Source organism: Orycteropus afer, unplaced genomic scaffold (assembly GCF_000298275.1).
Source record: "Orycteropus afer afer isolate SDZICR_OR568_19922 unplaced genomic scaffold, OryAfe1.0 scaffold00385, whole genome shotgun sequence".
Lineage (NCBI taxonomy): Eukaryota > Metazoa > Chordata > Mammalia > Tubulidentata > Orycteropodidae > Orycteropus > Orycteropus afer.
In genome coordinates, this window is record NW_006921972.1 from 53,792 (window position 1) to 68,983 (window position 15,192).

Here is a 15,192-nt window from a genome sequence, read left to right on the forward strand (position 1 = left end):
GGATGACTGTTACAAGCACGGTGTGTGGAGAAATCAGAACCCTCAGCCATTGCTAGTGGGAGGTAAGGTGGTGCAGTTGCTGTGGAAAACCGTTTGGCAGTGCCTCAAAAAGCGAAAGACAGAACAGGCAAATGAACCAGCAGTTGGACCCAAGGGAATAAAAAAGCTGCGTCCACACGGCAGCATGAGCACTCCCAGCAGCGCTACTGACAGCAGCAGAAAGGTAGAGACGGCCACACACCCACCAACAGAGATGGATGAACAAAACCTGGTCCATCAACATGAAGGAGTATTACTTGGTGATGAAAAGGGACAGAGTTCTGATATGTGCCACGACACAGACGGACCTCATAAACGTGCTGAGTGTGGGTCTCCAGCCACAAATGACCACGAACCATCTGTTCCATTTACATGAGATTCCAGAGTGGGAGAATCTAGGAGGCAGACAGATGAGTTGTTGCCAGGATCTGGGTGGGGGTAGGAGTGCAGGGTTTCTCTGGGGTGATGGAATGCTTGGAATTAGAGTGTGGCGATGGCTGCACGACATTGTGAAGTTGTACAATTCAGTAGTTGTCAGAACTTACAGAAATGAATTTTGTGTTATTTGAATTTCACCTCGATAAAAAATGGTTTAAAGGAAAAGACATACTTACGGAGTATAGGCCTTGGGGCTCTGACTCGCCCACTAGTCCCACATGGACAGGGCAGGACCTGCCCCATTTGTCGCCTCTTGTGTCCCTGTGTCCTGGAGATGTTCTTGGGGATGGTAGAGAGTTGACCAAGAAAGATGATACTGTCCAGCTCTATCCACCCACCTCTGTGAAGTTCAGCACCACTGACAGCCCACCCGCTGGAGGGCCCAGGTGGGCAGGCCTTGGGGGAGAGGCGATGTGGCAGGGGGTGAGGGAGCCTGCAGGAGTCTGTCCCTGAGACTGTTCTAGTTTGTTGGAAGAAATCTACCAGAATGCTGGCAGTGGTAACCTAGGAGTGGAGTTACAGCTGTGTTTGTTTAATTTTGTCATTTTTTTAACATGGTGAATACGATGACTAGGCTTATTTTTAATAGCAGGAGGATGATAGATAACTGGACTCAAAACAAGATGTTTCCTAACGGCTTCCGGTGAAAATTTAAACCCTCTTCTGGTAATTCCTTTCTGGTCCCCCCCCCACCCCCATCAGGACTGGAACTGTTCCCTTGCTCTCCACCTGCGATGGGAGTGGGGGGCTGGCAAGGGTATGTGCATGGTGAAACACTGGGTCTTAAAATAGAGGCTGGCAGTTATCTGCCCCAGGTCTCCTTTCTTCCCGTGATACTGGAAACAAAATAGGCTTCAACACTTGCTACATAGATAAAAATCAGTACTTTGTGTTTTTTGTTGTCAAAAGAAACCTTAAGATTAAGCACAGCCTTGGTTCCCAGACCCTCTGAATCTCACTTAAAAAACAAAAAACAAACCCATTGCTGTCAAGTTGGATCCGACTCATAGCGACCCCTCCTTGGGTTTCTGAGGCGGTATCACTACGGAAGTAGATTGGCCAACCTTCCTTCCGAGGAGTGGCTGGTGGGTTTGAACCGCCAGCCTTCTGGTTAGCAGTCAAGTGCCTTAGGCACCATGCTACCAGAGCTCCTGAACCTCACTTAAGGAAAGTTTATTTTGAGGAATGTGTTTTAAAATGAAAAGAGGAAGGGCATCAAGGACTAGTGATTTTGTGAATGTTTTTCACACAAGCAAACTTTGAGAAAGCACGTGTGTCTTTGGCTGTTCCTCCCTCCCTTTCAGACAACTTGGTCAGCGCCGCTTCGGTTTCCTCTCAGCCTCTGCCTGTTGGGATGAACACACACCTGTGTCCCTCCTTTCATATCTGTATGTGTTACACATACATACTGTATAAATTATCAAACCGAACCAAACCCACTGCCATCGAGTCGTTCTGACTCATAATGACCCCATGGGACAGAGTGGAACTGCCCCACAGGATCGCCAAGGCTGTCATGTTGGAATTACTCAAGGCGATGGCCACATCTTTCTCCTGCAGAATGGCTGGTGGGTTCCAATTGCCGGCCCTTTGGCTCCCATTTGGGCACTTAACCACTTGTGCCAGCAGAGCTCTTGGACGTGGTATATTTTACATGCATGCATCTTTATGTAATAATATAAATGTATGTGTGCTCATGTTTAGCACACTGTTGTCCACACTGAGTCCACAAACATGCCTCACATCCCCCCCACATGGAGGCTTATGCCACCTGAACTGTTGCCCCTTTTCCATCTAGACCAGTAACCTCGCTGCTTCTTAGAATGAGCTGCTAATACAGTAAATACATTCTGGAAGGTCATCCTCACACTGCCATGCTCCAAGTCCAGGGTGAGATGGTGGCAGGTAAGTTATTACAACTAACTGTGAAAGAACAAACACTTTTAATGCTAAAATTTACCAAAAAGCTCGGATCTAAGGGTTCTCTTTTCACTCACTCCCAGGCAGGCCTTCTAGGGCAGGGTTCGGTCACAGCCTCCTGAAGTGTCACTCTGGAGGGTATAACCCTGGATGCGAGGTGGGGCAGACACAGTGCTCAAAGGCTGTGGGGTCAAGCCTGACCGAGGCACAGACTGGCCCCAAGGGAGTGCCCTCCCACATCAGGAAGAAGTCATAATGGGGACAAGTTGTTCTTGGTGACTGCCCACGTCATTCGAGGGCTGATTGTTGAGTGGTGCGTTCTGAGGGAGCAGGCTGGGAGACCTGCACTCAGCTCGTGGTTTGCGTGTTAAAGTTTCCCAGGTGATGCCCCCCCAGGCCCTGGTGTGCACCCCCTCAGTGTGTGCCCTGCTCTCTCTTGCCCTGCGTCTGAGTCTGGACCTTTCCAGCAGCTCCCTGGCCTGCCTATGAGCAGTTTGTGCAGAAATCCCAGACCCACCCTGATTCCTCAAAGTCTTTGAAGGCTCAGGGCCTGGTGCCCCCATCTTTCTGAAGGGTCCATCTTGCCTTTTTCCCAAAACCCCTCCACTCAGAGACCCCTGCCCCTTTCCAGCCCCCTCACTGTTTTCTGGCAGTGGATCAATGCCCTACATTTCTTAGGGATTTTTACATGCATTCCCTCCATATATCCAGCACCTGGAAGACCCTCAGCCAACTGTCTTTGTCACCCAAGAATTGGAAAAGGTGGGAGGTAGGTGAGTTGGCAGCAGATGTGTCTTGCTGGTGATGGCCGAGTTCCTCAGAAGTCTCATGCCCAGGCCTGAGCGGGCAATCTCATGTTCACATGGACAGCAGGACTCCCGTTCACTGACCCAGAAAAGAGCTGGTCTCCCAGGAGTCTGTAGCTCCAGTGTTTCTGCCTCTCCAAGGGCTTGCTGGGCTCCCGCTGTAGGTGGGGTATGTGAGGTCCCAGGTCTCTCCCTGGTGAGGATAATTGTAAGTTTCCCAGAACATGTGTTGCATGTCCCTGTCACAGATAGTGGGGGGGCTGAGGCTGGTGTTGTGAGAGCAGGTGGAGGCCTCAGCTGACCACCCTGCATGCCATGTGCAATCCATGCCACGAGGCACCCCTCGCCACCCTGGGCCAACCCCTTCCCAGAAAGGAGACAGGAGAGGCCAAGGGGGACCTGTGCCTCAGGCCTGAGGCCGTGGCCCGCCTGTGGCTGTGTGCCCCAGCTTGGGAGCGCCCGCGGGCGGTAACCCTGGTCTGGGACCAGTCAAGGTGCAGGGACAGGCTTCTTGCACCTGACCTGTGCCCTCTGCCATCAGCCCACCTGATGGGGCCTGCGGCCATGGGGTAGTCAGAAGGCCATGGTACTTCTTGAGTGCCTCAGGGCTCCAGGTTTTTGTCACGACAAGAAGAGCCTGGCACGGGTCAAACCTGGAGCATCCTGCCTGTTAGTGTCAGCAGAGAGAGGAGGTCACACACGTGCCTGCACGCCAGGCACTGCACTGTAACTGAGGTCACAGTGGCCTAAAGGGCACTGTGACGTGGGAGGAGCCATGTAATGGGAGCTGTGTGACACAGGGGGTACGGTGATGAGGAGGCACTGTGACTGGTGTGTGGGGGGTACTATAACATAAAGATGTTACAACCCTAACCAGTGTTTTGAGCACATCTGGGCTGGAAAAGCAGGAAGGAATCAGATCTTAAGGGTTCCAGACTCAAGTACAGCAAGAAGGATAAAACTTCCAGCGAGTCTTTGGATTCCTTCTTTATAAAATGTGATGAATTTTTGTTCTCCATGTGGGTTGGGGTGGGGGGTGGTCAGACCCAAAAAACCTGGATGGTTCCAGTCTTTAAGAATAAAATTATGTTGGGACTTGTTTTTTAACCAGTGATGTAGTTGTTCTGCAGTATTTTGTGGCTGTGTCTGCATGTTTCTTTAATTGTGGGAGGGGAGGTATTTGGTCTTAACTAGTTCTGCACAAGCTGGGATCTGAAGAGGTGTTTGAACTCGGCTTCGTGACAGATGGCGTTCAAGTCCTCTATGTGACTGCTTCTGGCTTTCCTGTCTGTCTTGCTGCCTTTCCCTCCTCTTCCCTCCTTCCTGCTCCTTCCTCCCCTCCTTCCTCCTTTTGTTTTTTTGGAGCATTAGGCCAACAGCCATTTTGCTTTGCTTGCCCACCACCCACTGACCCCACTGTTTGGCCCAGGGATTCTCCCAGATGGCTTGGTGAACAAGCACCTGGCTTACATGGTCCCTCTTCTGGTCCGGACACCATTTGGCTGGTTAGGAAGCTCTCACAATGTCTCTTCAGGATGTTGTGAAATTCGCTATCTAGTCCTCCCCATGATCCTTGAGAGGGAAAGATGCCATTTCTCACTTTACATAGAGGCTAAGGTTCTCTGGTAGCATAGTGGCTAACACATTTGGCTACTAAGCAGAAGGTCAACAGTTCAAACCCACCAACTGCTCTGAGGGAGGAAGATGAGGCAATCTATTTCCCTAAAGATTTACAGTCTTAGAAACCCAATGGGGTCAGCAGGAGTCAAAATTCAGTGGAAGGCAGTGGGCTTCGTTTTTTTGGTTTTACATAGAGGCTGGTTTAGAACGAGGATGGGCAGAGGGCCATGGTGAGCCACAGTCAGAATGGATTTTGGAGGCAGGGCAAAGGGTGGTGCTGACAGGAGAGAGAAGGGTAGAGCTCCTGGGACGAAGAAGGTGAGGTCCAAGGCCCTGGCCGCCACCTTATTCCGGGAGGGCAGCTGATGACAGAGTGGGGATAGTGGCCTGGAGCCCTCAAGAGCTTCCCCAAATGAGCCATGTGGCTAACCCAGAGCGAACAGGCATGCAGACCACTCAGCTGGCATCATGGGGACTGGCAGGCATGGCAGGCATGGAGGGACCCAAGTACCCTGTGTCTGGGCAGGATAGGGCAAGCAGGGCACCCCAGGCTGACAGCTTCCTCCCCACCCCCATCAAGTAGGCTTTGTGTTATCTGCACCTCAACCAGACCCTAGACAGTGGCAGGGGGGGTGCTGGTCAATGGTGGGCTGCCAGTGCTGATCAGGGGCACTGGCTCCTGGTTGGGTCGCAGCTCCCAAGGCACCAAGTGCAAACTGGAGGGCTGGCGAGAGGGGTGCCCACCAGCGCAAGGTGGGTGAGGCTGGGCTGTGGTCATGTGCCCAAGCTTGGTACTGCCACGGGGCCAGAGCCATGGGAGTGATGCTGCCAGGCTGGGCCGAGGGCTGAGCAGGTGGTGCTGGGGGCCTCTGAGAGGGCAGGGCAGGTGGGGGCATCCCAGGAGGGTGGGCCGAGGGCTGAGCAGGCGGTGCTGGGGGCCTCTGAGAGGGCAGGGCAGATGGGGGCATCCCAGGAGGGTGGGGCTGACTCTGGAGGGAAGGTGAGCACAACATCAGGGCTGGGCTCAGCCCTCAAACGTGACCTGTCCTTAGCCCCTGGGTTCCTTCTGACTGTCCCCAGTGAAACATGAACAAGCAACCCAGATTGTCTCCTAAACACTGGAGACAGGGATTGGCTCGGTGTCTTCTGGGGTCCAGATTTGCTCAGAAGGAAGAGTGTTTCTGGAATGTTCTAGGAGACTCTGCTCAGGCTGAGTGACGAAGAGGGGCCCCCCTCCCCTGCTGTTGGCAGGGCCCAGGCCCTGAGCATGGCACTTAGGCAAGCTCCCTGCCAGGCACCTGCCATCTGAGGACTCATGGCCACTGGTGCAGGGGGTGGAGGAAGGACAAGGACGGACAGAGTGAGGGCAACTTTGCTGGGGGTCGTTAACTTTACACACTTTCTACTGAGGCGAGAGCTTAGGCCTGGGTGGATGAAACAATTCAGTGAGGGAAAGCCAGGCTGTCAGTGAAAAGTAACAGGTGTCAAGGAAGGAAAAGAAAAGAGGGACTTGGGAAGACTGTCTCGAGGGGCAGGAGGGGCTGCTCAGTGGGCTGTGGGGTCTGGAAGGACAGTCTTCAGAAGAAATGCCTTACACAACACACTACACAAAAAGGTTGTTCCACATCCTACTCGGGCAAGCAGCGCCTGGGATCTTAAAAGCTTGCAAGCAGCCATCTAGATGCAGTGATGGGTCTCTCTTTGTCCAGAGCAAAGAAGAATGAAGAAAACGAAAGACACATGGAAACAATTAGTCCAAGTGACTGGTACACCATGTGATCCTCAGCCTATACGACTATGAGACCAGAAGAACCAGATGGTGCCCGGTGACCACTGTCAACCACTCGGAGGGGGATCTCTTAGGAGATCCTGGATAGAGAGGGAGAACAATGTGGAACAAAACTCAAAATCTTAAAAAAAAGAAAAAAAAAAAAAGGAACTGGGTTTGCTGGTCTGACTGACAGAGCCTGGGGGAACCACAGGCTATGGCCCCTAGCTGCCCTATGGCCCCTAGCTGGCCTTCAGGTCTGGAATTGAACCCACTCTTATGGCTTCCAGCCAAACAAAAGACAGGCATATAAGCTGAACATTTACATTAGGTAGATACACTCCTTGGAGAAATCAATCATGGGAGAATAGAAGGGCTGTGTATGCACAGGGAGACAGCTCAGGGGGCAGGAGTGCATGGAGGGAAGGACACACGGAAGAGGTAACTCTGGGGAGGAAGTAGGAGGGGAGCTGCTGCATTGTGGGAAACTGTAGTCAATGTCATGAGCAGAGTGTATGTGAAAAATGAATTTGCTGTGTAAACTTTCACCCAAAGCACAATAAAATTAGAAAAAGAAGAGATGCCTTAGCCAGGCTGGCAGCAGGTCTGGGACACGTGGGCAATGGAAGCGAGATGGGCCACTGAGTCCCTGAAGTGCCCAGCACTGGAGCCCCTCCAGCGGCCCGGACCACCACGGCACACTGTCTGTCTGGAGTGGCCTGGGGGCCGTGCTGGGTCTCGGTTCCTCTCTTAGAGCTTCTCAACCCTGTGGAGAATCTAACCCAATGTCTGGAACGCTTAGATGAAGTGACCCCCGATCTGCTACTGGCACAGAGGATGCTCCGAGCCTCTGCTCACAAGGACCCCAGGAAGCCTCGCTGAGGTCAGAACCAGCTTGGTCCCATTCATTCATCCCGTGTGAGCGCCTACTGTGCGGTAACCAGGCACTGAGTGTGGCTGGGCTCAACGACAAGCTGAGGTCCCCGAGGTCCTTGTCTGGTCCTGCAATCAGAGCGCCAAGTGCCAGCCCTTCTCCTAAGGATGAGGTGGAGGTGTTGGGGGAAGGAGGAGCAGCCCTGGAGAGCAAGGCTGGGGGGCCTTGGCCTTGAGGGGACTGTGGGTGTCTAGGCTGAGGGCTGAGGGAGGGTTCTAAGTGGGGTCTGCAGTGTGGGAGGGGACAGAGGGTCTAGGGGCTGCATGCTGTGTAGGGGGTGACTGATTCAGGCAGGAGGAGGGTGGCGGCCTGTTCCCCTCCTGATTTCCAACGACAGTCACAGTTACTAAAAAGGGGACATGCTTTTCCAGCTGCACCAGCTGCATATATTGAAACACTGATACTGGGATTTTCAGTTTCCTGGCACTGCCACGGCCAGCGGATTCCCCTCCGAAGACTACACTGCCATCACCCTTGGGGGCTGGAAGGCGGTGCCCCACATACTCCAAGCACGTGGCGCCCACTGGAATTTCTGCCGCCCATACCAGATACAGGCCCCTGTAGGAGAAGTTTTTGTTTGGTCACTAGTGTGGGCAAGAGCTGTGGGCGGCGTGAGCAGCAGCCAGCCTCAGATCCCCGACACGGTCCCCTGTGTGAAAGATACTGGGCTGCTGATGACTGACCTGCCTGTGCTGAGCGGGGTGTCCGTGAGAGAAGCTACAGTGGCTGAAGAGCTAGCTGTTATGCTTCAACCATCCAAGAAAACGTTTCTTCATTGGAAGGGAGTTTTTCAGTGTGTGCACAACACAGCCATTTTGAGCGTTTTATGCTTTAAGGTACATAGTGAGAAGGTTGGGGTTTTTTGTTTTTGTTGTGCTGGTGGTGAATTTTTATGAACTCTGGGATTGTTTTGCAAGTGGTTTTTTTGTTGTTTATTTATTTATTTACAAATTTTTACTGGTATTCTGGATTTAAAATGTTTTAATGAAATTTCTAAGTGATTTTTTACACTTAATATCACCCTTCTAGTAAACTGTCCAAAAGAGTACTATGCTTGGAAGTATGTCTGTTTACAAGTTAACATACTTAAAACTTTTGGATGCTGAAGACGCATTCAGATATGTTTACAGCAATTCTCCTTCCAAGGTTGTTTATTGTGGTAAAACATATATAACGAAAACCTTTGCAGTTTTAACTGCTTTCAAATGTACAATTCAATGACATTAATTATATTCACTACTGTACTACCACGATCTATTTTCTACAAGTTTTTCCTCACCCCAAACAGAAACTCAAGCACCCCTTCAAGAGTAACCCCCATTCTCCCCGGCCCGAGCCTCTGATGGCCCTTCAGCTGCTTTGGGCTCTGTGCGTTCACCTATTCCAGGAATTTCGTGTAAGTGGGATGACACAACTTTTGTCCTTTTGTGTCTAATGTATTTCACTCAGCATAATGTTTTCAGGGGTCATGCAGTGTTTTGGCAGGACTTCCTTTCTCTTTGCGGCTGAATAATATTCCATCGTGTGGATGTGCCACACTGTGTGTGTCCATTATCTGCTGATGGACTCCAGGGTTGTTTACTTCTTGGCTATTGTGAATAGTGCTGAAGTGAACATTCATGTAGAAGTATTTAAGGTGTGGGTCAAACGTCACTTTTTTGCATGTAGTTAACCTAGATGTCCCAACACCATTTGTTGAAGAGACTGTTCTTTACCAGTGAATGGACTTGGTATGATACCGTTTTCAGAAATCAGTTGGCCATAGATGTATGGGTTTATTTCTGAACTCTCAGTTTTCCTCTAGAAGTCTGTATGTTTATCCTTATACCAGTACCTTAGTGTTCTGATTGCTGCAGCTTTACAGTATGTTTTGAAATTGAGACGTGTGGATCTTCCTACTTTGTTCTTCTTTTCCATGATTGTTTTGGCCCTTGAGGGCTTCTTGCAGTTCCATATAAATTTGAGGATTGGCTTTTCCATTTCTGTAAAGAAGGCAGTTGGGATTTTGACAGGGATTGCTTTGAATCTGGAGATTGCTTGGACAGTGTTGGTATCTCATCTCTGCTATAATCTTCTTTCTTCTGCTATCTTTGGACTTCGTTGATTCTTTCTATAGTTCCTCAAAGTGTGCAGTTTGGATCTCTCTTATTTTTCAATATTCATGTTTTATAGCTATATATTTCCTTCTAAGTACTACTTTACTATGTCCCATAAATTTTGGTATGTTGTGTTTTTTGTTTTCAGTCCTCTCCAAGTATTTTCTAATTTCCCTTCTGATTGCTTCGTTAACCCATTGGTTATCTAGTAGTATGTTGCTGAATTTCCACAGATGGGTGAAGTTCCCAAATTTAATTCTGTGACTTACTTCTGGTTTTCTATTATTGTGTTTGTAGAAGATGCTTTATGTGATTTCAACCTATTTAAATGTATTGCCCCTTGTTTTGTGACTTATCATATTGTCTCTCCTGGAGAATGATCCATGTACACTGGACAAGAATGTGTATTCTGCTGTTGTTGGGTGAGTGTTCCATACATGTGTTAGGTCTATTTTCTCTATAGTGTTGTTCAGATTGTTTCCACATTGTTCTTTCCAGATGTTCTATGCATTATTTAAAGTGTTGTATTGAACATTCTATTACTGTAGAACCGTTTCCCTACAGTTCTGTGCATATGTGCTTTATATGGTTTGGGGCTATATTGTTACGTGCATTTATAATTTTCACATCTTGATGAATTGGTCATTCATTACATAATATCCTTCTTTGTCTGTTTTACATTTTGAGAACTGCATTTTATCTGATCCTAATACAGCCACCCCTGCTCTTTTGACTATTCACCTGGAGTATTTTTTTTTCCATCCTTTCATCTTCCACCTACCAATCTCTAGATCTAGTGGATCTCTTGTGCACAGTTTACAGTTGGATGTTTTCTTGTCCATTCTGCCAATCTAACTTTTAATTGAAGAGTTCAATCCATTTACATTTAAAGTAGTTGCTAGTAAGGAAGGACTTACCTCTGCCATTTTGAAAGGGCCCCACTGGTGTTGCAGAGAGCACCTCCAGGGAACTGGAGGACGTGTTAACTGGAGAGCACCTTTTCTGTTTCTTGCCCCCATGCCGCCACTGTCTTGGGCACTGAGTACTGATGATGGCAGTGTCCACACTGGACTAGATAGTTAGGAATCTGACCTGGTCAATTTTGGGGGATAAGAACACAAGGACTGCAGTGTTAGGTGGTGTGCTTCTAAGTCAGTGCATGTCTGTGACACCTAGAATTTTAAGTGAATTAGATCACTGCCTTAAGCAGTTTTTATTTTTGTCATACTGATCCTGTTGTCTCCACCACCCGCTGCCATCGAGTTGATTCTGACTTATGTGACCTCATGTGCCCCTGAGGGTTTTCAATTGCTAATCTTTCAGAAGTAGTTCACTAGGCTTTTCTTCCAAAGCACCTCCAGATAGGCTTGAACCCCTAACCTTTTGGTTATTGTAGAGTATGTGAACCGTCTGCATCACCCACCTTTTTGACAGAATGTTCCAGTCACAGCTACCTGCAAAGAGCGAAATCATCTGCAGTTAGAATAAGAATGTTAAGCTTTTAGGGAGGGATTCTTGGACACCTATGTCACTTCTCACCATCTTGATGACTATGGTAAACTACCTTCCCAGAGGATCAGTATTAGCTAGTATGAATTCACTAACTGCTTCCAGTTGCTTCCACAGTGGTGGCCCTGGCCACAGGACACCCCACCCTCCCCACAGGCCTCATCACAGCATCCTGAATGGCTGAGCTCCCAGGCTGCTTAGAAAGAGTTTGTCCACGCAGCACCACATGGCAGGAGAGGCAGCAGGTCCCAGGACAGCATGGTCTGAAACTGTCCCAGGTTTTAGCTGCCTGACACAGTGGGTGTGGCCCCCGGATGGCGAGGGCACCAAGGTGTTTCCCGTGGCTTTGAGCTGGTGCCAACCAGCTGCCTTCCCTGCCAAGAGGCAGCTGTCTCAGTCAGTGGGCGGGCAGGCGCTAGCCCGGAGACCTCCGTGATTCATCAGTCACTCCATATGGCCACAGGGGAGCTGGCACTCCACCTGAGACAGGAGGCTGCACTGGGAGATGGAGCCTTTGGTGCTCACCTGGTCCTCACTGGGATGGCTGAAAGAAAATGAGAAAGGTCCTTTCCCCCCAAGTGGCAGTCATCACCTTGCCACTTTGGGACAGCGTCTGGTCTGTGTGTGCCCTCTGGGCTCCTCATCCTCTCAGCTTCCATCATAACGACACCCCTCATGCAGGAGACAGCTGCCCTCGCTACCGTCACGTCTTCCTCCCTTTGCTCAAATCCAGTTAGATGGCTGTTCTGTCAAGGACAACTGCATGGAAACCATGAGAGGCAGGTTCTGTGAATTCACAGCTCAACTCTTAGGTGACAAGGCTTCGTCAGAGGGTGGAAGGGCATCAAGCCACTTCAGGAACAGATGTGCTAATATTCATGTAACATCGGGGAACACTTTGTAAGAAAGCATTTCTTAGAATCATCTTTAGTGTGAAAACATGCAATCATCACAACTACAGAGACAGACTTTTCTCACCCTGTTGAAACAGAAGTGGGAGAAGAAAATATCATTCAAATTCAGTGAAAATATGAACAGAATATGGAGAGAGAGTAGGTGGGCTTTTGCCTAAAAACACAAGTGGTTGTTTTCTTTGTGGAAAATGTAAACTCAAAAATACTGCCTTAAAAAGAAGCTGTAAGTTTTTGTTATTGTAAAATGCTATCTTGGGAATTAGTGTTGGAATCTTAGGAATGGGGCTTTTGAGCATGTTTTTGATGGTTGCAGACTTTTGGCTGATTGACAGTTCAGAGGAGGTGGAGGGTGGTGAGTTCTCCACGTCACACCCCAGGCTGTGCTCTGACTGCGTCACATCCTGTCCTGCATGATCCTAAGCAATCATCTGAGTCCATGAGGGATAAGAATCAGGATCAGCACAAAGCTGGTCTCTGTGAGGCAAAGGTCAGGTGTACCTCTGCTTCCCACTTCTCCTTAACTTCTGACACCAGTGCCCACCCCCCACCAATGGCACTTTCTATTTCCCTGCAGGATTTGATAATTCATCACTACAGTCACACAGAAACAGCCCATACTCAGTTATGTGGTTTTACCAGGGCAGGAACAGGCTACAACCTGAGATCAGGACCCACTTGGAAACAGCAGGAATCACTCAGGATGAGCATCAGAGCACACAGGCCTCCCGTCAGCAAAAGCGGCTTCTTTGCTGAGCAGCAGTGCTCTGCCGGGCAGCTGCTGTCTCTGCCGGGCAGGGCTCCTTGCCGTCAGGCTCCTTGCCATCAGGCTCCCTACCACGGGCCTCTCCCCCCCGGCCTAGCTCAGAGCCAAGGTACCAGCCCACTCAGCTCTCCTGCCAACAGCTCTGTGCTGCTGGGCCTGTGGTCAGGCTACCTGCTGTCAGCCTCTCTCCTGCTACCTAGCCCAGCTCCCAGTCAGAGGAGCAGTTCCCAGATCACCCAGCTCCCAAGTGGTTGTTTCCCTGTGAGCCCAGTTTTTAGCCAGCATCTCTCTCTCAGGACTTTGCATTTTGGTCATTTATAGATCCCCAATCATTACAAGGCAGGGCCTCCCTCACCAGACCAGAATTCAACCAATCCTCAACTACCCATGACTTGTCAGTCAACTCAGGTCTTAATTACCATGCAAAAGTATCAAACCTACCCAGGAAGTGTTAATCATCCTGGAAAAATCCCCTGGGTAACCAATCCCTCCAGTAGGAAACCACTGGGAGGCTCCCCACCCAAGTTGTTCCTCCAGAATACTAAGGCAAAGGTAACTCTGAGGGGTTGGGGAAAATCTCCCAAGCTGTTTTTCCAGTGAACCCAGGCAGGAGGACACATAAAGGACCTCATCTGACCCCAGGTCCTCAAGAAAGAGACAGGGAGTGGGGGGATGTGTCTCCCAACAGGCACCCTGGAGGACAGGCACGCTATTTCCACTTTGGGAACGAGGATGTCTGTCTTCACACCTTCCCTCACAGCTCACTGGGGTATGGGCCCTAGGTATCCCGTCCCCAACCTGGGTATCTGGGTTCTCCTCACTGAACCAATCCAGTGCCTGCTTCAGATGACACCCCTAAACCTACGGTTGGCAGTTTGACCCCACCCGTTGGTGCCACAGAAGAAAAGGCCTGGCCATCTGCTGTTGCTAAGATGACAGGCAAGAAGATTCTATGGACCAGTTCTACGCTGTAACACACGGGGTTGCCATGAGACAAATCAGCCCAACAGCAAGCAGCTACCACCAGCAGACACCACAGTGTGCACTGAGAAACACCTCGCAGCTCCATCACTAGTTAGCAAACACTTGACAATTCACGGTGCTGACAGATACAGGAGGCCCAGAAGTAAGGAGAAGAGGACTCTCCTTTGTGACTAACCTAGAAGAGAATTCTATCTTACAAAAAAAAAAAAAAAAAAGTGGGGAAATCAGTTTCAAGAAATCTGTTGGGTAAAATCTCAGGAAACACTTGAGTCCAGCTTCCTGCCAGGATTGGAGTCCCTTCTCACTGAGTCTGCTTAGAAGCTTCTGCTCCTCAACCTACACGACTGTGAGACCAGAACCAGATGGTGCCTGGCTACCACTGTCAACCACTCAGAGGGGGATCTTTGTAGGAGATCCTGGATAGAGAGGGAGAACAATGTGGAAAAAAACTCAAAATCATAAATTTGAAAAAAAAAAAAAAAAAAGGACCAGGTTTGCTGGTCTGATAGAGCCTGGTGGAACGCCTGAGACTACGGCCCCTAGCTGCCCTTCAGGTCTGGAATTGAACCCACTCCTGTGGCTTCCAGCCAAACAAAAGACAGGCATAGGAGGTGAACATTTACCTCATGTAGACACTCCTCGGAGAGGTCAATCATGGGAGAATAGAAGGGCTGTGTATGCACAGGGAGACAGCTCAGGGGGCTGGGGTGCATGGAAGGAAGGCCACAGGGAACAGGTAACTATGGGGAGGAAGTGGGAGGGGAGCTTTTGCATTGTGGGAAATAGAAGTCAAAGTCATGCTGTGAGCTGCTGTAGAAAGTGAATTTGCTCTGTACACTTTCACCCAAAGCACAATAAAAATTTAAAAAAGAAAAGGTGGTTCTCCCCACTGCAGGAGAAAGACCTGCTGATCTGCTCGTACGGAGATGACGGCCTAGACAATCCTGTGGGGCAGTTACACTGTGTTAGGGGTCACTGAGTCACTGGGTGGCATCTAACAGTTCTCGTCGTTGTGTTTGGTTGCTGTGCCCACTCGAAGTTCTGGCGAGCAGGCACCCCTGCCCAGCGAAGCCCCATAGCCGCACTGGGCCCATGCGACACAGCTACGAAGTCACACCCATGGGCTTACACAGAATCCCATCACACAACGTGGGTAGTGGGCTATTTGAGCAAAATGGGTCAGCAGTCCGACGCCACAGCGTTCGTGACTGGAGTCACGAGGAAGGCAATGCGTGCAGGTCCCCTCTCTGCGCTCCTTCGGGCGCCTGCGGCTACGCAGCCGAGCTGCCGGGCCCACAGGGCTGGCTTCCCTTCCCGCCCCATCGCTGCCGGCCTGGGCCCGCGGCGCCGCGCCTCTAACGGCTGTCTTTGCTCTTGCAGAGGAGGCCGACGGCTGCAGCT

At 50.1% G+C, this 15,192-nt stretch overlaps 1 protein-coding gene across 1 annotated transcript in view; it reads left to right on the forward strand.

The window, feature by feature from the left end:
- PARD6G (par-6 family cell polarity regulator gamma) overlaps nucleotides 1-15,192 on the forward strand; it is a 64,071-nt gene that overhangs the window by 48,037 nt on the left and 842 nt on the right. Inside the window, exon 3 of the mRNA XM_007953303.1 lies at nucleotides 12,905-12,968. Coding sequence (XP_007951494.1) covers nucleotides 12,905-12,968 — 64 coding nt within the window. The remainder of the gene's footprint in view (nucleotides 1-12,904; nucleotides 12,969-15,192) is intronic.